General features: G+C 35.3%; 2 protein-coding genes across 3 annotated transcripts in view; one reads left to right on the top strand and one right to left on the bottom strand.

The window, feature by feature from the left end:
* RGMB (repulsive guidance molecule BMP co-receptor b) overlaps positions 1 to 10,489 on the top strand; it is a 43,298-nt gene extending 32,809 nt beyond the window's left edge. The window contains exon 5 of the transcript XR_014186288.1: positions 9,092 to 10,489. The gene's annotated coding sequence lies outside the window, so the exon portion shown is untranslated. The remainder of the gene's footprint in view (positions 1 to 9,091) is intronic.
* CHD1 (chromodomain helicase DNA binding protein 1) overlaps positions 5,392 to 26,318 on the bottom strand; it is a 61,524-nt gene continuing 40,597 nt past the window's right edge. Inside the window, exons 18-37 of one of the 2 annotated variants that reach the window (XM_082075546.1) lie at positions 25,754 to 25,825; positions 23,807 to 23,956; positions 23,059 to 23,207; positions 22,695 to 22,791; positions 22,509 to 22,604; positions 21,350 to 21,526; positions 21,005 to 21,165; positions 19,698 to 19,739; positions 18,851 to 18,981; positions 18,303 to 18,441; positions 17,425 to 17,575; positions 16,310 to 16,432; positions 15,830 to 15,967; positions 13,322 to 13,585; positions 12,758 to 12,898; positions 10,497 to 10,675; positions 8,578 to 8,674; positions 8,319 to 8,376; positions 7,271 to 7,454; positions 5,392 to 7,069 (exon numbers count right to left, since the gene is read on the bottom strand). In XM_082075546.1, the coding sequence (XP_081931672.1) occupies positions 6,706 to 7,069; positions 7,271 to 7,454; positions 8,319 to 8,376; positions 8,578 to 8,674; positions 10,497 to 10,675; positions 12,758 to 12,898; positions 13,322 to 13,585; positions 15,830 to 15,967; positions 16,310 to 16,432; positions 17,425 to 17,575; positions 18,303 to 18,441; positions 18,851 to 18,981; positions 19,698 to 19,739; positions 21,005 to 21,165; positions 21,350 to 21,526; positions 22,509 to 22,604; positions 22,695 to 22,791; positions 23,059 to 23,207; positions 23,807 to 23,956; positions 25,754 to 25,825 (2,913 nt within the window). In that variant the 3' untranslated portion in view covers positions 5,392 to 6,705. The remainder of the gene's footprint in view (positions 7,070 to 7,270; positions 7,455 to 8,318; positions 8,377 to 8,577; positions 8,675 to 10,496; positions 10,676 to 12,757; positions 12,899 to 13,321; positions 13,586 to 15,829; positions 15,968 to 16,309; positions 16,433 to 17,424; positions 17,576 to 18,302; positions 18,442 to 18,850; positions 18,982 to 19,697; positions 19,740 to 21,004; positions 21,166 to 21,349; positions 21,527 to 22,508; positions 22,605 to 22,694; positions 22,792 to 23,058; positions 23,208 to 23,806; positions 23,957 to 25,753; positions 25,826 to 26,318) is intronic. The other variant, XM_082075547.1, reaches the window with a different exon arrangement.

The following is a 26,318-nucleotide window of genomic DNA, read 5'->3' as shown; positions in this document are numbered from 1 at the left end:
AAGAAGGCATTCAGTAATCCTGCCTTCTCTGTATCTTCTGCCACCAGGGCACCCACCCCATTCATCAGTGGTCCTACATTGCCTCCTGTATTAGTTTTATCTGCTATGTATTTGAAAAAGTTCTTATTGCAGTCCTTGACCCCTCTCGCCAGCTGTAATTCTAAGGAGGCCTTGGCTATCCTAGCTGCCTTCCTGCATCCTCTAACAGCAGCTTTATATTCCTCCCAAGTGGCCAGCCCCTGCTTCCATGGCCTGTAAACTATCCTCTTCTGCTTGAGCATGCCCAACAGATCCCTATTCAACCACGCAGGCCTCCTGGCTCCCTTCCTTGACTTCCTACGTGTGGGGATGCTCTGATCCTGAGCGCGGAAGAAGCAATCCCTGAATGCCACCCAGCTATCTTGTGCCCCTTTTCCTTCAAGCAGTCTTGCCCATGGGATTTCCCCCAGCAATTGCTTGAAAAGGCCAAAGTTAGCCCTCCTAAAGTCCAGGGTTGAAATTCTACTTGCTATTCTGTTCCTGCCACACAAGATGAACTCCACCATCTCGTGGTCACTGCAACCCAGGCAGCCCTCAACCTTTACTGCTTCAAATTATGATTTTATATGCTCATAAAAAAAAATCAAAGCTTTGAAGTTCTCTTTGCTCCTCTGTGATTAAAAGGAATGTTAAAGAAACATTTCCTAATTTTAATTGGTCTATACACTACAGGTAGTCACTTACCAGTGCTAGGATTACTATGAACCAAAACCAGTAGCTAATTTTAAGTGGTGATAAGATTATTTTTCAAATACTCCAATTACTTCAGCAAATACTAACTCTATTGCAATTAAATCTCAGTTGAGGTCTTGGAGTAGTGCAGTGATAAAAGCTCTCTGATTAATTTATTACATATGATCAGTAGTATGTGATTTTCTGACATGACTTCTGGATGTTTCTGTTCAGATAAGACAGGTTTAAACCCGAGCTTTCTGAAATACCTGTGACAAAATATTTACTTATAGCAAATAATTGATGTCCAAGTATGTTTTTTGGGCTTCATCCTTAGTTCATGAACTCAATCTAGATCTAAATTTAAGCCTTCTAACAGGACCAAAAGTTTATATTTTAAAACTTCACAAAGTTGTGATTCAGTGATTTCTGTAAGTCTTCAATCATCATTTATTTTTCAGCTTGCTTTCAATAAAGCACATGAAATGTACTTTTAACAGTAGCTGCTCTTAGGACAACAACTTTTTGATTATAGTATTTCACCTGCCATTAAACTACTCCAATGGTCTGAAGAACTCTCAAGACAGGGCTATTGCAACACTCTGGTTTTACCAGTTCTAGCAGTTTTGCTAGTTCTGTGTTAACAGCTTCAGAACAGACTTGTGGCGTATCTCACCTTCATTCCTCTACGTGACTTCTAGCCTTGTAGATATTACAGTAAGCCCCCATCTTAGATGTATGAACTCATCTTAGGTCAGATATGAACACAAACATTTTCCAAGAACACAATGTGCTTCACAGAATCCTAGATACATTGCATGAATAACTTTTCCCCTGGGATGGCTTCATTTTCTGTTCTCTGACAACTGCCTTCATTGATATGGGGGAAGAGCTATCTGCCTGGGTTTCCAAAATCCTTACCAAGAAAATCAAGCATCGATTTTACAAGGATGCAAATGGCAACAGCCAGTCAAGAGTAAAGGTGGGTGTTGGTTAGCAACAGAAACAGCACACTGTAAAAAAAAAAACAACAGCTGTAGATAGGCTGCAGGGTGTGTGTGTGTGAGTGTACTGAGTTGGAGGCCCTGGAGAAAACAAATTGGTCGGATGGTGCAGTTAAGGGCCTTGGTAGAAAGCTGGGATAGGGTTGGGAAGATGGATTCAGAAGTAGTACACTGGAAGGAAAGGAAAGCTTAAAGAAGGGCTTTTCTTCCCTGCCTCTGGGTTAAGCTGACAAAAACACACACTGAGAAACACTAAAAGTGAAGCTGTGGGGTGGGAATTTTGGCTGGGAAAATTGGGGCATTTAGTACCAGGCTGGGCTTGGATACTTCAGGTTTGAATAGTAGGGGTCAGGGGACAGGCAGTACCCTGGAACACCATCTCCCCAGTGATAACTTGGGTGGCACCCAGGAAACACACACTTGTGTGATTCCTCTTCCCCACAGATGTAGCCATGCACCCCATACACAGCTGTAAGACCTTAATCTCATACACAGCTGTAAGACTGTCATCCTTACAGCAATGCCTTCCTTATTGTTGGTGCAAACACAGTACCATTCTGTGGTTTGCCAACCAGATCTGGCCCATGACCCATTCCTTGCAGACTTTACCAGACTGACCTGACCAATGTATGAATTGGTCCAGCAGCCTGTGTCCAGCTGGCCTTTTCTCAAAGTGCTGTAGGGCCCTTTGTGGCCATAGGGTAGGAGACAAATTGATCAGTATTATCTTTATGTTCAGTCATGTAACAGATAATATATGCTGCCAGGGAAACACTTCAGGAGGGTGAAATAGACCACTACTGCTTGGCTATTGACACATCCATTACATGTGCAGGAGGTATCTTCTGTTAGTTCCACAACGGAAGAGACATCCAGGTGCACAGGAGTATTAAGCCATGTTTCTTGCTGTGGCCAAAGGTTGTGGGTCACTTGTTACAGAAGGATTAAACATTTAACCGAAGTTCAGAGAGCAGCAACCTCACATATAATGCACATATATCATTGTAGACCATTAAATGGCTCCATGTTTCCTTACAGCTAGAATAAAAATACTATAATGAATCAAGCTTGGACTAAGTAGTTTGGGATTACAGCTGGATCTTGGCTGTTGACTAAACAGAGAACTGTAACTAATAGCTTTGAAGTTTCTTCAGAAATCCAGGTAACAGGTATCTGCTCAGTTTATTTCCTGTGAATGATTATGATTCATGAAGTCATACAGTGGAAAACAAATTTGAAATGCAGTCTTGATAACTGACAATAAATGCATGCAAATATTCTGTGTTTAGCGGTTTACATGAATCATGTAGTCTTGGACTAAACTAAAAATTATGCACTTGACCAGAACTTGCCACTTTTCTTTTCAATCAACACCATCCTCAACTTTATCTACAATATATATTATACAGAACGTGAACAAATAACATTTGTTTAAAAAATTCTGTTGCTATATTTCAAATCTATCAATATAATGTAAATTAAAAGCATAATGCTGAGCTTTAGAGTGAAAAAACAAAGTAAGCAGCTTCCACAATAGGGTTACGAAGATGCTACACATAATTTAAAAAAGCAGATTTTCTTTGTATGTTAGGTCTAGAAATAGTTACTTTCTTTTCAACAGGACAATGGCAATTCTTATCCAAATTAACAATCATAATTAAATGTCATTATTTATCCCAAAGCAAATTTTCCTGTTAAAAAAGTTTTGAAAATAATAAAAAAGATAGTTACCAATGAATTGGTAGGGGTAGGTGGCTGGAAAACACACACTAGAAGCATCTTTTGGTTTAGTATTAGCCATATCCAAACAAAGAGCTTTCACTGACCCCACACAGTGTGAGAGTATAAAGATGGGTGGACCAGAATGTGCTCCCCATTACCCAGTCATTGTCAACTTATATTTTAAGAATAATAATTGTACTACAGAGAAAAATGAAAAGGCTAAGCGTCAAGTAAAAGCTTTAGCATAAAGTTTTAAGAATAAAGCTTAAATTTCAGGTGCAACCATACTAGCTTGTTGGAAGAATGAAGATATACAAGTGACAGCACTACCTCTCTGTACCAATATAGTTCAGAAAAACAAACTTTGGTCAGTACAAGTGGATGACTCACACCAGGTGTTGCCTATTTTAATAGTCTCTACTAGTCTCTAACAAAAGCAAGAGATTGTCTACCTTTTTTTCTGCATAAACTGCCATCCTTTTGTGGCTGGTGCTTCAATCTTTTCCAAGTCCTGTTTGTGATGGTAGTGAAAGGCTCTCAGAAACCAGAAGCTACTTGAGTGTCACTCAGACACGAGGACATCTGCACTGGAGATCAAAATGGAGACAACAGAGTGCCTTTAAGGAGGTAAATGATGATGCCAACATAGCAGCCAATGAACTAAGGGCAACCAGTCAGAGCAGGCATTTGTCCTTATAGCTAATAGCAGCAATATATTTTTCATGTGCTTTTTTGGACTGACCAACAACCTACTCTTTTTAGATAGTACCGGCAATGTTAGACTAGAAATACATGACAGGATTAAGATGGAAATCTTAGACATCCCTGCACAGCACATGAAACACCCAAATCTTTATCAACAACAAGGACTTCTCTTGCAGCTGCCAAAATTCTTCCCAAAACATCTGATGGACAGGCAACATGAGACATGGATGCTTTGAAACTGGACAAACTCCATGAAGGCTCTTCACTAAAAATGAGCAACAGAAGGATGTGTATGGAAAATGAATTACAGATGGGTTATTTGCAGAGGATACAGGATTCTCCTAAATAGTAAGATAGACCACAACAGTCAGCCTCCTAAGCAATGGAGGCTATCTCCACCATCAAACTTTATACTTTACTAAAAACAGGGGAAAAATTTAACTGTTGCAAATGTGATCTGTAAATCTATAAATACGATGGAATAAAAGTTAACCCAAACTAAGCAGACTAAATGCCAAAGATCATAATCGTCAGAGCCACCAATTAAGTATGTTGTCTTGCTTGTTCAGAGAGACCTGAGATACCTTTAGCAAAAAAGGATGCAGACTAAGCATGTCAAATTACACGTTCATCCGCAATGCCATAATACAGCTACACTGACACTAAACCAGGTTTGCTGGGACTGCTCTCTCTACGCTCCATTGATGGATCTATGCACTTCCCAAGCAGCAAGCATTAGTCAGCGGTTAAAGGTGCTCCAACTTCTAGATTTTCACCACTGGAAGTGGAAGACACATGGCAAACATGCACAACATTATCAGACACCATTCCACTGCCTAAACACTGCTTTAGCAATTAAGGTCAAAAGCTGAACAGCTCCAGACCCTCCAGATCCTGGGAAGATGAAGAGTTAAGACATGAAACAGCATTAATTGAGTCCCAGCCCACATTAAATAAGCTTAAAACTTAATGTGCACCAACTGTGCCTACAGTGAGATCCCAACAAATACTCCATGGACAGATTTTGGTTCTATATTAATGCTTTCATACAAACCTGTTTAATTGGAAGAAATGCTTACCATTGCAAGAGCAGAGAAAAAAACTGAAGCAACAGATACAGCTCCAACCATGATCCCAGGCTAGGTATCTTCCCTAGTTAGTAATTAGGAGTTTAATTTTTTTAATGGGTAAACTTGAGAAAAAGTAACACTGCAGAGAAAAACAGCAGAAAACTACAAGAGCCCACAGATCCTTTTAGTTTAAATTTAATTTCTCAGATAGAAGTTATCTATGTACAATCAGTGTGCACTGTAACAATTCTGTCAGTAAAGTCATTCAAATCTTCTAAAATATTAACTGGCTGCATAGCACATTTGACATTATTGCCCATGTTGAAGAGGGAACACAAATGGATTTACAATAAATTTTGGCTGATTTGGATTCTGAAGTGTTCAGATATTTAATACTCCTTTAAAACCAATGCACCTGAAAAGCTTTCCAGAGCACAGTTTAGCTGGATGTTTCTTACCGTTTTATTACAAACAGTCACAACACTGACAGCTTAATACGAAAAAGAAACAAACCAACCCAGAACTAAACCCAAAACCAACCACAAAAAACCCAAAGCAAACAAAAAACCCGACAAAAATAAACAAAAAGACCACCCAAACAAAAAGACGAACACCCAAACATGTATCTAAAGTATCTAATAAAAAAGGAGCACGAAACATAATAAAAATCTTCCCTTTCCCCATTTTTACATTCTGAACAGTGTCCTGATCAAGGTATTTTATTAGAACATGTAGGTACACTGATTTTATTTCACACTTAAGAAGGCCTGAGTTGATGGGGAAATGAACAGTCAAAAAAAGCCTGAGAGGGAAAAAAGCTCATTTAATTAATTTACAGTAATTTACAACCATTTGTTCGTGTTTTTATTTTTTATTTTTTTTAATTTTTTTATTATTACTAGTTTGTTTTGTAAAAAGGCATTATAACTGATCACAATCAGGAGAAATCCTGGCTATTTTACAGTTATAGGTACAGAATTTAAATATTCAAGCTTGTGATGAAAAGCGGCAGGGTGGTCGCAGTGTAAAATGTAAACAAGTAGCTCTGGGAAGTGAACAAAGTCCTTGAGAGTTTTTACTAAGAAACTAAAGAAAAAGAAACTCCTCATTCCTTCCTGAAATAAACACAGGTCAGTGTTTAAACGTTCATTTACAAACATAATTTAAAACATGTTCAGCCTAAAACCACCTTGACATTAAGAGTTTTATAGTAAGATCCAGTCTCAAAGGGGCAGTGTTGAGGTCCCTGTAAAAGTAAACATCTTCCATTTCTTAAAAAAGAGTGCCACGACATTTGCAGCACAGTGCAGCATAAACTTTAAATACAAAAATATTTTTCTTCTGTTGGGATAATAGACCTTGCATCCTAGAAAGAAGTAACAATACTGCTACTGATAGAATATCCAGTCCTTATCTTTCAAGTCATGTAAGGCAATTACTGTGTTAGTTTACTGTATATGGCTAAAAGAGAGTCCACAAAACTTCAGTCTTTGTTATGTTTTCCGGCTGCTCCATGCATGTTCAGGTGTACTTTTGTGATCCGATGAATGTTCAAATGGAGATCTGTGTCCTAGAGGAGATCTGGAACCATATGGAGACCTCTGTTCTAATGGTGACCTTGGGCCACTACCTGAAGCTCTGTGGTCCATTTGCCAGTCTGAGTGGTACCTGTAATCTCTAGAAGATTTATGATGACTGTACTCTGAAGTGGAACGGTGATCTGAATGTATCCTGTGGTCTGAATGGGAACGGTGATCTGAATGAGCCCAGCTGTCTTTTAAACTTCCTTCCAGGTTTGACCTGTGGTCTCTGCTCCTGTAGTCATCTAACTTTCTATGTTTACTATCACTGTAGTATCTGAAAAACAGAAATGATTTGTATTAGTGCTACTGAACACACATGAAGAGCCACGGTCAAATCAGCAGAAGCGCATTAGAAAGATATCATCATTGCAATTTTGCATTACTCAAAAAAGATGTTTTGGTGCTTGCTACAAAGCGTACTACAAAAACAGGAAGGAAATTTTAAACAGATTTGGAAACTGCTGAAGAAACTCACCTGCTGTCTTGTTTATAGTGGTCCCAGTCTCTATGATCTTTGCCATTGCTGAAGGCTGAATAAGGCCTTTTCCTACAGTCACTTTTCTTGTAAGCATCATGGTACTGTGACAGATGTCTATCAGAAGAATAACTGTCCCTGCTACTGTCATCATGGTTTGTATTCTCCTTGACTCTTTCCACATCTGTTTAATAAAGTAGAGGTTAAAAGAAAGTATCATAAAGTCTTTTCTTCAACTAATTCAGATTGCACTTCTACATGTCAGATGCAAAGCAGTATGAAATTGACATTATAACATGACAGAAACAAGATCTAAATACTGGAAATACAAATGCACTAATGCAAGTGAACTGAAAGTAACCTCAGAAGTAAGAGGGAAGTAATCTAGACTGTGGATGTACAGGACTTGGGAACTGAACTTTTCAGCCTCTTTTCAGTCTATGAAGTGAAGTGTGGTCCCAATGAGCAGTAATTAGAGGTGCCTTTTGTGGAGCAATTTTAGACAGAATGGTAGCACCTTCTTCTACAAGAAGGGGTAGCCTTAGCATGAATAAAAGTTTTAAAGGTACGCCTTGTTAATGAAAGCCTTTCAGTGGTACTCCTAAGATACACCGTTGATTTTAAGTCCATGAAAATATACTAAAAGCGTTATATAACACAAGATAAAATCAAGTATTACAAGAAGGTAGGTGTGGGAGCATAGAAAAATTAGTGTTATTGTGAATAATGAAAGACAGCACGTGATTAATTTTAATTACAAACTATGACTTCAAGGAATAGCTTACTTTCTTATACAGTAGTGACATTACAACAGCTACAAATAGGCACAGAATTTCCAAGAAATTTACAGGCTGGTCAAATAACTTGCTACTAAAACCAGTAAGGACCAGCTTCAGTGCGTACTCAGCTGGATTTCATCAGCAAACTACTGGTTTTGCTAACCAACCTATCTCTGTGAGGATTAGCAGTGTGGGAGACAGATCTAGGAGACAAGAGATGAAATAAAAACTAAGATACCTCACACAAGAATATACTTAAGGTTTCTTACCTGGATTTCTAATTACGTGTGTATTCACATTGCTGCTAATATTCTGGTCATTGTGTTGCTAAAAGAGACAAGTACAAAAACTCATTGCTAAGTCCTGAAGTTCATCTGAATTCATTGGAAGAGTATCCTAACAAAAGAGATTACTACAAATGCTACTTGAAATGTTATTTCTATGTTCCTTACAATCTTTTAAATCTAACAAAGAGTTATAAGACTTAAATATGTATTTGTGTATTGAGAAAGTGACTGAAAATATTACCCGAGACTCTTGGCGTTTTTTGATTGCATGTTTATACAGTTTGTGTAGCTTTCTTGCATCAAATTCTGTAAACTTAGAGACAAAAATCCACAAATTTCTGAAGGAAGAAGAAAAGAGAAGTTATAATTCTTCTATACATTTGTTTTTCTTGTATTATGCAAAAGAATGTGGGTTTTACTGAAATTATTGTAAATTACTGAAATTATTCAGTAAACCAGAAACACTATAAAATTTGCAATGCATTGTCTAAGGGCACAGCAAACATTACCTACCTTTATTTCAACTATTTGGAAGATTAATTCCTTTAACAATTTGTGACTTTTTACTTCATAGTGCAAAGTACATGGAAAGTAGTACTAATAACAACTGTTAACAGAATGATTTGTGAAACTGCTTAAAAAAATAGCTATCAGCTTAAGTATGTCTTCTGAAAGTTTGTTTGAATTTTCAGTATTTACCACTCAGTAAATAAAAATTTAAGTAAAAATTATTCCAAACTTGAAATCTCTTGCAGTGTAAGACATCTGACCAAGCCTTATTTCACGAAAATATCAGACGTTTTTTCCATAGAATTCCAAAGCCTGGTCAAAGCTTTTGAAACCAAATCGGAACTGTGAAAGAGGATGGAAGTGGCACAGCAATAAACTTGTGCCTAATCTATGCTCAAAGGAATGGAAGAATAACAAATCAAGTCTTTTCCTGTCAAGATGCCAAACCCCTGAAGAAAACATTTGCTTCTATTATCACTGATAACAGATCTGAATTCTATAATTCTTTCAGTCAAATTTATAGGTGCGATGCTTAAAAGACCACAGAATACTGGTGCTCAGAAATATCTGAAGTGTACAGGCTTAGGAAACAACAGTCTGCTCCTTCACTGAGATTATTTAAACATTATAATTGGTGTAGAGATTTACAAAAGTAGACAACCAGTCAATGGTGTGCCTAATGACACCTGTGTAACATTACATAAAGTTATTAATGTAAGCTACGTAGCTTAACTATACATCTTATCAAAAAGCTGAAATACATATTTTATTAATCTATATATAATATCATAGCATTATTATTATTATTATTATTAGTAATAGCACTATTATGAGTTTCCACTTAAAGAAATCCAGCATTTACTAAAATGTAAGACACAGATCTTGGTTTTGGTATCTCAGATCACCTTAATATTTTGAAGTAAAGCAAACAGAAACAGCAGAAGTATTCTACACTAACAGAAATCTTCAGGAAAATGAATCACTTAACCGATGTGTGTATATGGAAGTGCAGGATGTATTTTCAACTATAAAAGACTGAAGTGCACATTCTAATAAAAGTAACTCAAATTGCACTAAGAACTTAACAATTAAATAGAGAAGTTTACAAACTAAACTTTTTTTTTAATTGCCACCTCTTAAAGATGTAAACTCTTTTTTCATTTCTTCAATACATCTGAGCATGTTATGAAAATACTTTCTATTGAGTCATGTTTAATATACAATATGTAATTTAATTTTAGAGTATTGTAAGAATAAATATTTTTTTCAACTCAAAATGCTACGAAGGTCAACACAAATTTAGAATTGCCTATTTTTATCAGGAATTAACAAAAAAACCAAAAGCAACTCAAAGTTGAAAAGAACAGATCCATAAAGGTAAGACTGCTTATGTAATACAGTGTTTACTTTCAGTTTTAAGAAATGAGATGACTCCCCTACCGGACAAAATACATCGGTGTGCAGTATGAAAAAGTAAATCAATTAAAAGTTAGAAACATTTATAATAATCTTCTTATAGACTCCTACTTAAAACAGCAGAAAGATACAAGAAAGGGAAAATAAGAAGTGAGAGAAAAAATTAATACCTGTTTAGTTGAATAGAGTTATAGATTTTTCCTTTTTCAAGAAAAAACACTGAGAATTACTTACTTTCTCCACTGTTTAATTTGTTCAGGATTTGTGTACTCCTTTAGACATTCAGTAATGTGATCCCCAATTTTGATCAGACACTGTCTCGTATGTTCCAGCTGCTCTCTTTCAGAAAGGCCTTTCTCTGGTCGATCCAGCTGTTTCAGTGCTGCTTTGACAGGCCTCATTCTTTCTTTGCACTGTAAAATAAAAAAAAAAGAAATATATTAATTCAAAGGTAAAAAAAAACCCCTATAACATTACCTACCCTTTTCTATTATATATATATATATATACAGACAAAGGCAGTATTCTTACAAGCCAAATAAAACATAAGACTTGCTCACAGCTCTTAAAAATATTTTCCAGGTTTCCTTTTGTAGAAGTTGTATACTAAATCCAGTTGGAAATTTACTCCTCTTTAAAGCATTAGATTGCATAAAATACAGATATCAAGGATTTTAGAAAGCACTACTTTAAGGGATTTTCTGAGGAAAAGGACTCATTACGACTGGATTTTACCATCAGTTATAACTTTCTCCATAAGCATATAGGACACGACATACTTTTTGGCACCTTGAAAGCTATACAAACTTAATGTCAAAATTAATATGAGAGTGTTCAGTACACTTCAAGCAGATAGTTTCTGCAATAAATAAACCTGGCAATCAGCAGAGGATCAACATTGCTTCTCTGAACAGTTTTTAAACGTCAGTCCTATGCAGATACTAGCAGAACTTGTGCTACCTAGAGTAAAGCTAGTTTGGGTATGCCTAAATTAGCGAAAACAGTGATGGCAACAGATGTCATATGTGTGGTTTTGAATTTCACACTTCAAATAATAAATTCAGATAAAACCAGCTAGCATTTAATTTAAATTACAGACACTTGCTTTGCAATACCATCCAACTACAATGGAATGCTAAATAGATGAAATGCATGTTCTCCTCGTCACAAAAAGACCAATTAGTTAAGCCTGAGCAACCCACAGTAGTAATTTCCACTTGAAAGTGTAGTTAAATATGTTAATTAGACTGTATATCACAATGGCATAATGATAAACATACATGCCAGAACAAAAAGCCTGGACAAAAAATTGGTTATACATAGGCACCACCTAGATTTATTCCTAGTAAGAACAAATGGAAGTCTGCACATAAAGAAAATGGAAAATCCCAAACAAATGTTTGGAATGGAATGAAATGGTATATGGTATATCTCAATTACCATGTAAGCATCTAGGGACAACTCAGAAAAATCAAGCTGTTCCATTGCCAGCTCATGCCACAAAGTAATTAAGCAGCTGCATTACATATTGCACTAGCCATAGGTTAAAGTAACCGTTAAAAGATAGCTTAGGGAGTGAGCTGATTAAACATGGAAGTGATCAGAAAAATATAACTGTACGTGGAAATCGAGTGATTTTCTATCACTTGGCCACACAAACAGCCACCTGAACCACTTCAGGCTCATCCTGGAAATATCAGGTGAGTTACTTGAAATGTTTACAACAAAACCATACACAGACCAGTCACTGCCATAGTCAAGAGAATCTTATTTGCATGTCAGATACAGTACCCACAACAGACCAAATGAAACCTAGCTAGCAGAATAAACAACTGTTGAAATCTGAATGACAAAAAACCCACAGGAAAGTAGCTGCTCAAAGTAACACATTTATACCTTTTCTAAAGGCCCCAGCTGACCTATAAAACTTTAAATAAATGGTACACACATACATTTTTTCCTCTAATATTGACTCTGGTCTTAGTCAGACATAGTGATTAAACACAATACTTTTGGTATCAGAGACATTACTCCAGCAAGGTATTTCTAGGGGCTTTAGTAGTTCTTCCTTCCTAAGTCTGCAATACTTCAGAAAGGAAATGCTGAAACTTAATTTCTCCTGTTATCTTACAAAGGAGAAAAGGATATACGACACAGCAAAGCCAGAGCCTCCAGCGGTTGCATTGCTCTTTAATTAGCAGGATACTCTTAAGAATACTCTTGTGTATCTTCACAGTCTATATTCTAAATCAGGACACACATACTATATAAGTTTTCCCACTATCCTGCATAGAGTAAACAACAAAATAAAATTGCTGGAATTTAGACAAAAAATACAGTACAGTATCAATAACATTAATTGATCTGAGACTTTGCCAGCAAAAAAAAAAAAAAAAATCTGTGTTAATGTGCTCAATAACAAAATCAAGAACACCAGAAATTGTCCTAAATTAGACTACAAAGTATAAACACTAAGTTACCAAAAACGGACTTACCACACTGAAAGTTTTTTGATCCAGTTCTTCAGCCTCTTCTGATATAGGAACTGGTTCACTAGTTGCAGTAATATGAACTGGAGTATCCAACAATGGGATTTTTTTAGTTTTTTCTTTATTTTCAGATTTTATTTCATTTACCTAAGGAGAAGATACAAAAATATTTAACTGAACTTGATTTTTGCTCTGGAATTATCCTACAACATATGACAATCTCTGCAACTACTCCATTCTATTCAATAATAAAAATAATGCTGACATTCAGTGACAGTACACATTACTTTCTCTGTGGGATGAAAAAGAAGAATGGAAAAGGAATAGAAGAATTTCTTGTACACACTTTTACTCTCAGTCCAACTGAAATATGTAACATTGAAGAGGTAATTTCACATTTCAAATGCCTGTCCTCATGGTTTCAGGTAGTAAAAATAAAGTTTCAAATGATGTAAAAGACTTCAATGAAATGAAGACTGATCAGATCCAAAATACCTTTTCGTCTCAAAATCATTCACGTCAACCTAATGGCCTTTTCTAGTGCTATATAAGATAAGTAAACCTAGTTACCTTCTCTTCTTTTACTTCTTTTTCTTTCTGTGTGGATTCTTTTACTTTGTTTTCTCTCTTTTCTTTAATATCTTTTTCTTTTAATTCTTTCTTATCCTCTTTTTCTTTTTTCTCCCTTTTCAAATCCCTTTTATTTTCCTTTTCTTTTGTCTCTCTTTTTTCTTCAGCTTCCTTCTTTATACCAATATCTGGCTCAGGCTTTTCTTCATTTTCTTTTTCTGCTTTAATTTTTTTATGTGGATGTTTCACTGAAACAATCTCATCCTGCAATATGCAAGCATATATGTCACATCAAACTGAGTTCCTAGCTATACAAGTGTAGCAACTATCAGATTAAAACATTCTTTTTATCTGTGCATTTTTTTTCTTTTTGGACATTGATTTAACACTTATCAAATAGAACTGAATACAGTTGTAAAGAAAGATGAGAACAACTCACTTCCTTGATGTGACAGAGCAAGTACTGGTTTGGCAGTGGTGGTGGGAGTGAGAAGTTACGTCCACTTAACTTAGAATTCTGGCCCTCTAAAAGGTAGTCAGTCTCTGAAGAGCTAAAGCCTATAACAAGGTAGGTCTCACAAAACTGAGCTCATTCGTCAGGATACTCAACTGATGGGGATGTTAGAAGATCCCTGTTCTAGTTAGCTTTGTCCCAGTGACTTTTTACCAAACCCATACTAAACATTCACGGAAGAGAGTAACAGAGTTCCAACTTTCTCTTTTCCAGAGGCATTATTTTTACTAGGCTTAAAAAAAGTCTTAGTTACAGATTGTCTGATAGGGACCCATTTAATTATTTAAAGGTGAACAAAATACCACTCCAGTAAAAAGTGTGAGATAAAAACTGAGATCCTTTCAGACACATAAAAATACTATAATAAGTAACAAAAGTGTTATGCACAGGTGTAAGTATTATTATCATATTTGAATTTATTTGAATATACCTTGGAACAGCATATATGGAATACATCGCAGAAAAACAGATGAAAGAATGCCCCATACATCAATTCAAACAATTTACTTAGATGAGGTATCAAGTAACCAGCCCAACCAGGACTTTAGGATTTAGATATCATGGAAGCTTCCCAGCAAAAATACAACTTCAAGAGTCTTCTGAATGTTCTAACAGTTAAAGAAATTAAGTTTTAAATACTGCACACAGTATGGCAGCTATGTAGCTAAAGCCAAACATTTAGTTGGTTAAAGCCTGTTCTTCTATATAGTCTAGTTTTCAGAAGTGTAATTGTCAGTCTGTGTCCAAAAGTATTAAAGTGATGAATATCTGTTATTAAATATACAAAAGTGGACAGCACACTAGGCACTTTTCCAAAACATAACAAGTCAATCAACTGACTCACAGTGTCTTCTGTTTTGAGTGGAGATGAAGTCCATTTTAAGTAGTTTGAACACTTTATTTGTTTAGTTTTAGGATTCAGCCACCCATGTTAATTTACTGGGAAGTGTGACTATGCTTACAGTTCTTAGTCTTACATTCCAGACAAATTATTTTATCTACAAACATAAGACAGCTTACATGCGATTTTTCTGGCTTTATATTTCATTCTTCATACTACAATTTAAGTACATATAGGAATGCTTTAGTTAAAAATTAGTATTTTTTCATAGATTATCATAGTTCTTCTAAGGCCGACTCAGTTTTAATTATGTATTCACTAAGTATTCTTTCCTTTAGAGTTGACAAGTACAATGGTTTGTAATAGTTCAAAATGGTTATATAAGACATTTCAATTTAGTTTATTTTAAACCAAGTAGGGCGTATTTTAATGATACATACAGATTTGCATGTATATATTTCAACTACTTTCAAAGTAATAAAACTAGCTGTGACATGACCCTAATTTTTTGTCTCAAGTGGTTTCTGCCGTGTGATGTCAGAAATAAAAAGACCCAACAAAAGTAGTGGCCAAAAGGAACACATCAGAAATAACAGAAGACAACAAGGTTAAGTAGTCAGTTAAAATATCTTTCTGGATAACAAAAGCCATGGCATATACAGTAGCATTCACATGCAAGTCTTTTATTTTATCATTTATTCACAGTGCCCATTCTAATTGAGCTTTATGTTTTTTCTGAGTCTGAGTAAAAAACTGTATCTGAAGAATGACTATCAGTAGTTGTAACACATTAGCCAGAAACATTAGTTTTATCATTGTGTGTTATATCAGGTTTGCATTTCTGGCAGATACAATGCTGAACTCTTTAAAGCATGCTGCAACTAAGCAAGGCCACTTGTAGTTAGACCCCAGCTTTTTTTAATAATATAACTTGGAAAACTACTCCTAACTCCTCATCTACTGTCTTTTCCATAAATTAAAATAGATACAGTCTTCCATGTGCTTGTACCAATGCAACATCAACTGTAGTGGCCAAAAGAAAATGACCACATTCAGGTGCTTCAATTTTATTAAGTAAAGCAGATGATAAAATATAAATTTATACTAATAGGAAAAACTGAATAGCCATCTTTGACATATGAAAGATATTTACCTTGTTATCCTCATCATCATCATCATCAGATTTTTCTGAGGGTTGTGGTGAAGAATCGCTTTTTATTTCTTCTTTTATTTTTACAGTCTTTATCACCTTATTCTTCTTAGTTCTTGTTTTCCTCCTCTTTGAATTACCCTAAAGGCAAATTGGTCTCTTTAATATGTAAACTGACAAGCATCTCTGCACCACAGTTGCAAAAAACCCCCCGACTTGTTTTTACATCAAATAGAGGGTTAATTTTATTTTATTATCGTTAATGACCACCACTTTTCTCAGTACTTTAGACAAAGCAGTATAAAATACATACATATAGTAAGGGAGTAATGCAACACAAAACTCGCAATTTCTTGAGTTAGTGTCATGTAATATGATTAGCAATAACAGAGTAATACTACACAAAGAGTGGAACTAAAAAAAGAAAAATTATCAGCTGACATGCCCTTATTATCTCACTAATGAACGCCAAATTTTACTTACTGCACCAGCAAGCCTTTGTGCTTCCTTTCTTGCAAGGTCTTTACTTAATAATTTAATGAGGTAGTCTGCACGGGTCTGTAACTGCTTTGCCTGGGGTTTCTTATCTGGATCATCAGGCAAAATCTGAGGAGAACAATGGCATCACATCTATAAGTACATTTAATGAAGTTTGGATGATGCTAGCCTGGAGCACACACAACAGAAAGACCTGTGTGAAAGTAGGTGGAAAACAATTCACTTCAGCTATATCTATCAATATGCCAACAGGCTTGAAGCAATGGAGAATTTCTTCATGTTTTATTTTCTCTCCAATCACACAGCCAATGGAGAGCCTTGGAGATTGCCTCACAGTCTAAAACAAACTCAAAAAAACAGCCTCAGATTTCCATTTCTACTCTGATAGTTTAAGAAACTCTGAGCTCCTGTACCAGTCAGAACTCCTGGCTATGCCTCATTCATCTTCTAAATGCAGAACTTGTGACAGGGTATTGCACACACCAGAAATATTAATGAGTGATTTCAAAAAACAGGCAAATAACAGAAGGCAGGAGTAGGAATCATTACTAAGTAAATTCGGACACAACCATGGCTCCTCAAATCCCAAAGCTATAGGTTGTTGGCACTGTCACAAAGTTTACTTCACTGGAGTCCTCCCCTCAATACCTGTTGCTCACTATTTGCTAAGAAGCTACAGCACTAATTCTAGTACAGCTACTCTCATGTTGTGAGTTGAAGACAGCTTCAAATTAAGAACCTGGGAATTAAGTGGCGACGGGGAAACCAAATCAAATTTCTAGAAAAACCTCTCTCCCAAGAGTTCAAGAACACAAAATGGACAAGACTAGAATATCTAAAATAAAGAAGGAAAAGACCAAGAAAAATTCAGATGACAGAGGTCCATTTACATGGAAATATGGCAAAGTAACTGATTGCAAGAAGGCATACTTCAACGAAATACACAAGACCTTAAAGTCTAACAATATGCCACAATGATAGTAATAAATACAATGTCTCTAAAATTCCATTTATCATAAAAGAAGCTGTTCGAGGTACTGTTCTTAGCACTAATATTACCTAAACAAAGAGTCCTTTATGAAATATTGTAGATGACATACCTTCTGTGTCAAACTGAGATCAGGATCCATTTTTATCATTTCCCAGCTGCCATAACCATATTCATAGATGCCTATTAACAGATTGGAATCATCTTCCTTACCCCAATCAATATCAAAATGAGCAGCCTTGGTGTGGCACGGGATGACATATCTAGCAGAAATAAATTAGAAAGACAAAGGACTTTTACTTCTGAAGCTTAGCAAGGGGGAAGGGAACATACTAGAATTGATGTAATTAGATTTATTGTCTCTGCCAAGATAACGGTATATTTAGGACATAAATAAAAATCTTTATTGTATTTTCTTAACATTTCTACAAAATATTCATGGAAATCAGCACTGAAATGTGTTTTGAAGCTAAACAAGACTAAAATACGTAGAACGGACGTCTGTCTGTGGCCATGAACTGTCTCACAAAGTTGGCTAACTATAAATAAAACAAATCATCGTGCAAGTGTAACTGCTAACTAAGTGGATGGTTTAGGGACTGTGATACACGAGGTGGCAAAGGAGAAAGTTCAGAGGGTAGAAACAACTCCTGCTGCGCTTTGACAAGGACTCTTTTCCTTGAAAGAGAGATGACACGTACAGAAGCCCCTCAGCAAACCTGAATTCTAGTCCTAATTATTATTATTATTAATTGCACACAGTCCCCAGTGAATACAACTGAGAAGCCAAAGCTGTTACTGGCTTCTACAGCAAGGGAGGAAAGAACAAGAACAAATGAGCAGCAGGCTACTGCACCAGTCCTTACAGGGAACAGAGGGACAATGCTGTGACAGTGTGCTTTGCATCCAAGTTGTCGGAAAAAAAAGCTAATAAAACTTTAAAAGTTTTCTACACTAAAACCTCTTAAAAAAAAAAAAAAAAGCCAGTACCTTTTTCTTTCTTCTGGATCTGAAGGAATGGATTTGTGCAATGGTGCCAACTCTTCTTCGTGAGAGATGACTAGTTTTGCATTCACCTGCACTCCTGAGATTCGGAATGTTGGGCCTTTAACCTTCCCTAGTCTACCTCCTTAAAATAAATTACAAAGCTATTAAAATTTTTACCTTTATAAATATCCTACAGAAAAATGCAAAGAAAACAATAAGACTAATGCTATAGCAGCAAACTTTCAATTATATCAAATGACATCTTAACTAAAGTAAGCTCCAGAATGAAAAGGTTTTCCGGATAGTAACAGATTACTTTTCAATTTCACAATAAAACAAAACCATACTGCATTCTCCAATCAAAGTTCACATGCAGCAAGGGGAAAAAAAGAAGTTATCTTACTATAACCCTTTTTCAAGTCACCCTGCATGCCAATGTTTCTGTTTTTATTCTCCCCCAACAAAAGTGTTTTCTGTTATGACTGGAGTTCAAGAATAATTCAGACTTCTTCACATTTTTATTGCCCTCAAGCTCACTGAACACATTTTACCTGCTCTTTCTTGTCCAGATGAATTGTCCTTTAAAGCTTTAATGCATCCATTATGTACAAGCTCTCCCAAACGTCTAAGATCTGTCTCTGATTTATCAACTAGCTCAGCATCTCTAGCTACAGCATCTAACCTGTAATAAAACAAATAGATGTTTTTAAATCTCTGAAACTTGAGTAATTGTGAATGACTCCTGCAGACTTTGAAACTAGAAAAACGATCACGTAAGTAAGTTACCAGTCATCTGCACTTGCTATGCTGTGTAGAATTTTGATCCAAGGAAAAAATAGTGATTCTGGTATCAAAGGACAATACAACAAGAATTGTAAAGAACCCTAACCCTACAGTTTCGAGTTACTCTACATTTCCTTTAAAAAAGAAAAGGTATCATTATATATAATATGTTCATATAGACTTTAAATATTTTAAAGGAAAACAAGGATGGGAAGTTTTTCTTAAACTATGGAATAATAAAGAACTGACAATAAGGAAAATGCAAAACGAACTTTGACAGTCACAGCAGATGAACTGGTAAGCTTTAAACAGGGTATCAAACAAGACAACTGAATGATTATCATCAATGAAGATTACACAAGACAGAAGGTATAGTATTAATATAAAGGAAGAGAGTAGGTAATCCTGAAAATTGGAAGGTTTGTTGTGTGGCTGTTAGCACACATACCATACATGAAGAAAGGGAAGACATCAAGCTAATGTCACATTATATTTAAGGTAAAAGACTAGACACCATTATCTTCTCTTCAGCCTAAGGTTTCTTGGTATATTGTTCTAATTTTTACAAAAACAAGGTTCCAAGTTGCTAGACAAACAGTAGTCAAACAAGTTTACCTTTCAAGAGGGCCACCAAACTTCTTGTAACTCTTGATAAACCTAGTAACAGAAAATAATTTTGCCATGTAAATGTATGCTTAACTAACTACTACATTCGTTTAAAATTTTATGAATACAATTATTAATCTTAGTATAATACTATATGGACAACGCAAAAAAAAAAAAAAAAAAGAAGTAGAGAGTAGGACAGCTCATTATACTCAGATAACCCAAACAAAGTCAGAGATTAATTGGTTTAAGAACTGATGTAAATAAGATAATAAAAGGTACAATTTATTTCAGAAATTGCTTTATTAATTTCACGAGACAGAAGATTCAGCAGCTGCATGTGTCTAATCATAAAAATCTAATGTTGATTTACACTAAATAAAAATTTCAGACATTATGTTTATGCCTTATGGAGTAAAAAGAACAATTTGCAACAGCTGATTTGAAGACTGACAAATGTGTAAGTGGTGGAAAGAAACTGAAGATAGCGGCAATAGAAAGAAAACAAAATTTAAAAAGAAAAAAAGACAACAAAAAAAACAGCCTTGAAAAAGCACCAATTTGTCTGTTAAATGAAATGGAAAGGCAAAAAGGATCTTTAAAGTTATTTCTCTAACTAAAAATATTTTGAAAGCTCTACAGCATTTCAGAGAAACAAGCATACTTAACCTTCAGAAGCAAACTACCATTTCACAAACCCAAAAAGGTAAAACAAAACAATTACTCCTCCTTCTACCAAGAAAATAGTTTAGTGCCAAATATTGAAGGGACCTGCTATCCAAGATTCAAATAGGATTTTATATTTTTTTAGTTTAAAAAAGCACAATGTAACATTAATTCAGCTACACCATCAAGAATTTTAAAAATAAAACCAAAATCCACTCAAATTAAATTTCAGTAATTGTCACCAAGATGACCTACACGTTCTTCCACAATGCAGTTTTCAGATAAAGTGACTGGAAGCAGATTATTTTGCTTGTATGCGAAAAGTAAAGCTCACCCATTGTGACAACTTGTTTTTGAAAACACTGTCTTCACAGGTCACAGGAATTAAAAAATATAAAGCAATCAATAGTATTTTTCAAACCTAGTTTTTATCCCTCATTAAAATGGGTTCAAATTCTTGTAATGACAGTTCACTATGTCAGCACCACAAAGTACACAAGGTAAAACAAGAAATGCTAGAATAAAATAATTTTAAAAAAATTCAGGAAAAACAAACTGGTTTCTGTACTTTCAAGCTTAATAATAATAATAATAATAATAATAATAATACAAATTGTCCCTTTAAAAATGTATGTTCCCCCATATCTTACCGCCTGATCTCGGCATCACTAAATCCTTTAATATTTTCTCGAGGAATGGTTCGTGGTCTTCCACGTTTTTTTGGCCGTTTTCTTTCTGATATGGAGTCACTATCAGATCCAGAGTATCTTCTGCTCCTACTGCGCCTTCCTTCACTTCCATTAAAGCTGATCTGGAATTTCAGAATAAGTAGTTCAAAGCTACGCGATTGACAAACACAGGTCAAGTTTTGCCTAACCTGTCAAAAATATGTGTTCAGAAAACAGAAAAAAACTAAAAAAACAAAACCCAACAACCCCCAACAAACTAAACCAACAGCAACACAAAAGCACAAGTCAATCAGAACCAAGAGACACCTGTTTTGCACAGTTTCTCATCCTTGGAAGCATGTATATTTCTTCAAGTTCTTTTTGTCTTTCTTCCTCTTCTATTCTTCGCCGCTGGACTTCCGGAATGATTTCTTCCCAATTTCTTGAATTTCTTTCTGGTTCCAATTCAATATCATCTTCATCCATATTGGAAAAGTTGGCCACCTTGTGTATTAGCATATAGGTATTTTCATCAAATAGTACATGACTTTATTTGAAAATGACTGAGCAACTACTACTTTAGGAAAACAGTTCTAGACAGCATATTTTATGCATTTATATATTATGATATTGTTTTATAATAGATATGAAATTCATACATACACAATGCATCATAAAACACTGTCTCTAATGAAAGCATTTTTATTCATATTTGAAAGCCACAGACTCCACACAACATGGCCTAAAGAAAAGAACCTTTTTCTTCTTTTAAAAATTGACTAACGCAAACGCATAATGAAACACCTCCCCAATAGCTGTATGACTGCTCTTTAACTTCCTTTGAATTAGGGCTAACAACATTTGAATGCCTGAGTTGATGTGAAACTATAATAATATAAAACTACCAAACATCCATACTTTGTATAAATCAAAGTACTTTGTATAAATCAAAATATGTTGTATAAATCAAAATACGTTGCAAATGAACGATCAGCAGAAGAGCTATGTAATAATCTGCTGATCTAAACAAATACATCATGCTCTGCATTTTTTGCACCCAAATTATAATACGTTTAACTGATAACAGTTTAAAATACTTGACATTAAAGTTTACTTCAGGGCTAAAAGCTACTTCTAGAAGTCACCAATTAAGGAATGCAAACCTTAAAATTTTGCATTCTACGATACCACAGCTGTTTAACAGCAAAGGCACCATTTAAAACACAGACGTTTCTAGAATTCTGATCATTAACATTCACTAAATATCTCTTATTAGCAAAAGACATCATGTATTTTAAAATGTTTATTCCGATGGTAGGTATCCTATAGAGGTGAAAAGACATTTTACTAGGAAAGAGATAAAGAGTTGAATTACTGAGGCATCTATTTAATGAGAATGAAGAGATGGATAGGCACAGAAAAGAATAATAGCACTGTTTAGAAAGGAGAGTGTAATTATGGCAGGAGGGAGAGAACACAGCAATACCTTGAACTGTGAAAGCAACTCATCTCCTACAGTTAATGGACCTGGCTCATTTTCCCGAGTTTCAGCCCTCTTTAAGATTTCATCTATATCCATTTCCTAAAAAAGAAGTAGTTTCTCTTTTCAATAAAATAATTCACCTTTTTTTGTTGTTTTTTTTTATATATCTAGTCCAGAAACAGTGCTTACCTGGGGCTCCTGTTCTTCCCCTTCAGGTTCTTTAAAAAGTTCCTCAGCACCAAACTTCAAAATCGCTGATAACTCCTCCTTATTAAAAGGTGTTGAGCTGAAATAAAGGATGTTTCAGGAAAACATTTTATCTCAATAATTTGAAAAAGTTCTCTATAATCATAAGTCAATTAACATTTTTTTACTGTTAAATAAAAATTATATATATAGTTTTAATATATATTTTCAATATGCAAATAAAAATCTACAAAGACGATACACCTTGCATCTTCACTTATTTTGCCTCTTATTAACCACCAGATTTTTATTTACTTGTCAAATATACTTAGGGGTAAAATCAGTATGGAAATAAATACAAATATACCTTGAAGGAGTAGAGCCTGTATGTAGTACAGTTTTCCCTGTAGTGTCCATTCTCTGAATTACTAAATGATCTAACACCATCTTTTTCTTGGCTCTCTCAAGGATATCTTCTTCTACTGATCCTTTTGTGACTAGCCGATAAATATTAACCTATAAAGAATTTTTTTAAAGTACACAATAATAAGGATAAATCTCAGTCTTCACTGCATATATTCTCAATCTATTGACTGGTTTCAAATATGAAATACTAGTTCAATTATGCTACCACAGTCTTTACATAAGCATTAAAAAAAAACAAAACCAAACCAAAACCCAAACCTCTTAGATCTGTCTTAAACTGCAGTGATATGGCACAAGCATTGCCACAGGCAAAACTGTAGCATTCCCAACTATTACTGTATGTTTTCTGCCAGAAAGAAACCTGATGAGAACTAAGAAATATTTAAGCAAGCAATATGTGCCTGATGTAGCAGTTTTTTTCTAGAATGACATGACAGCAATGAATGTGGGACACACAACCCCACAACTCTTCTTCTTCCATCCATCTACCACAGCTGCCATATTCTCTCTCCATATACGGAGATTTTTTTTTTTTAAGTTAAATGAGCATTACTAACATTTTTGGACACATGCAGCAAGTAGTAGTTATTCTCAAAAATACAGAAAGACTGAATGGTGTGCACACAGAGTGGACACCTACTGTACAGAACCCTCCTTCAGGTTTGGAACTCAAAGCTCAATGTATATACCTGTTTCTTCTGTCCAATCCTATGTGCTCTAGCCTGTGCTTGCAGATCATTCTGTGGATTCCAGTCAGAATCAAATATAACTACAGTGTCAGCAGATGCCAAGTTGATACCTAATCCTCCAGCTCTGGTAGACAGTAAAAAGCAGAAGTCCTGAAATAACAAAATAAGAAATAGTTTTATATACAATATTTATAATATTCTTAAAGGAACCAACATGACACTCTTTTATGCAGTTTGTGGCACAGACTACAAAATCACAGACTACCAATTGCACAACTGTTCTATATTTAAAGCTTCTTTAAGTATAAAGCAAACACTGATACCATTTTCTTTCATAAATACTTAATGACTTCTCAACAGCGTAAAGGAAGCAGCATCCTAGAGGACGATCACTGACCAAAAAATCCCAAATAGAAGACGGGCCAAAAAGTACAAAACTCCAACTGTTAAAGCCTTGTATGTTGCAAAGTCCCTCTCCCACATCCTCTGCCCCAAGCCATGGAAGAAACCATGCCAAAGCAAGGAAGATGCCTGAGCCTACAGGTAATGGGTTAAGAGACAGGAAAGAACCATCTTCTGCCAGGTTCAATGCTGTTGAACATACTCATATACTACGTTAAAATGGGATAAGTAACAAGGTGAAAAAGCATGTAGATTATATAGAATTATTCATTCAGAGACAACTATGAAAAACTGCAGAAGGATCTTGAGATGTGTAATGAAACGACATATGAAATTCAAGATAAAGTAAAACAGATTAAAAAAAAATCCAAATCTTCAGTATCATTACAGGAAACAGCAAACCATTACACACAGGAATAAATCCTGAGAATTGTGTTAGAAATTTCCATGTAGCCCTTAGCTCAGAAATGGCCAAAAAAGATGTGGAATGTTCTGAATTTTTAGCAAAAAAAAGTAGAAAATAAAATTAGAACAACTTTATTGCTGCACAAATGCACCGTTTGCCTCCATTTTTTAAATGCATGAAATTTAAATTCCTCTTTAGCTCAAAAAATGTACAATGTTACTACAGAGATTTCAGAAGAGGCAACATGTCTATGCCAGAAAGTTGAAAGATAATTACTTTGTGTATTTAACAAATATTTGAAGTTCACACTATGGAGCTAAGTCCTTCTGCCTCCATCATACCAGAAACAAGCTCAGCAGCAACTGACAAATGCTACCCTTCAATCACCGATTTTAAAAAAACAAACAAAATAACCCCAGCCACCCACAAAAACAAACCCTCCCTTCCCCAAAGATCTGGCAGTGTAAGACAAAAGATTTAAGCTGACCAAGGTACCAAATGGCTTGAGCATTAGGAATGCGAAATAAGCTACAAACTCTTCCAACCCAGAAGAGAATCTGTAACAGACACTTATATTCACAGGCTGCTTGCAAAGAATGGCTAAAAATCGGTTCTTCTCTATTTCTTCCAGGGCAAGTAAGTAGGTGGCAACAAATGAAGATAACAGAAACCAGATTTGAAACAATTAAAAATGGGTGTTCATGCAAGCATATAGACAAGTTAGTTCTGCCCCTTGCCAAACAACCTTTTTCATGCTAACTGCTTGTGTAAATTCAATGCTCTTTGAAACATTGTTGGGTTAAGTTCTACACAGCAAAGCTGAGGTTAAATTTCTACAGCTCTTATATAGTAATTAAAATCACTTTTGACAGAGAGCTTTAGAAAAAAACCATAACTACATAACCGACTACATAACTACACAACTGATTAAATACCATTTCATAAGTTATGTACTTTCTACTTAACCTCCTCCTTGAGGAAAAAAAAAAAGATATAAACCTTATAATCTAGGCAAAACCAAGGAATTTTCCACCTTATTGATTTATTCCTCACTTCCCAGTCTGCCCTTTTCGTGCAATGTTTTCTTTTTATTTCTTGGAAAAAAAAAGACCAAATTCCTTAGGAAAAATATACCATACCTCTGATCCTTCTGCATTAAAATGATCCAGTGCTTGTTTCCTTAGTTCCCCTTTTATTGATCCATCAAGTCTCTAAAGAGATTGAATACTATAGTTAAAAAGCAATTTTATATTCAAAATATTCTAATACTCTCTATACAAAATCTCAGAGCACCTTGAATTCTCGACTGCCAAAACTGTTATGTGAAGGTGAAAAAAGTAATGCAACACTGCACAAAATTTTTAAATTAATCTCTTTCCTTTCAAAATACTACTTAGTATATAGCAATTGCCAGTCTTTCTAGAACAAAACCACATTTTCTTTTATCTTTTCTTAAGCAAAGTGGTAAAGATCATATAATCGCAAAACAGTTGAAATTGGAAAGGACCGCTGGAGGTCATCTTGCCTAAGTCCCCTACTCAGGTGGGGACAGTTAAATCAGGTTTCACATGGTTATGTCCAGGTGGCTTTTGAATGTCAAGGAGGATGGAGATTCCATGACCTCTGGGCAACTCGTTCCAGTGCTCCGTCAGCCTCAGAGTAAAGAAAAGATTTTTCTTATATTCAAGGTCAAAGCTTCTTGGC

This window comes from Streptopelia decaocto (genome assembly GCF_964273445.1).
Source record: "Streptopelia decaocto genome assembly, chromosome: Z".
NCBI classification, from domain to species: Eukaryota; Metazoa; Chordata; class Aves; order Columbiformes; family Columbidae; genus Streptopelia; species Streptopelia decaocto.
This window is presented reverse-complemented; position numbering and strand designations above follow the sequence as displayed.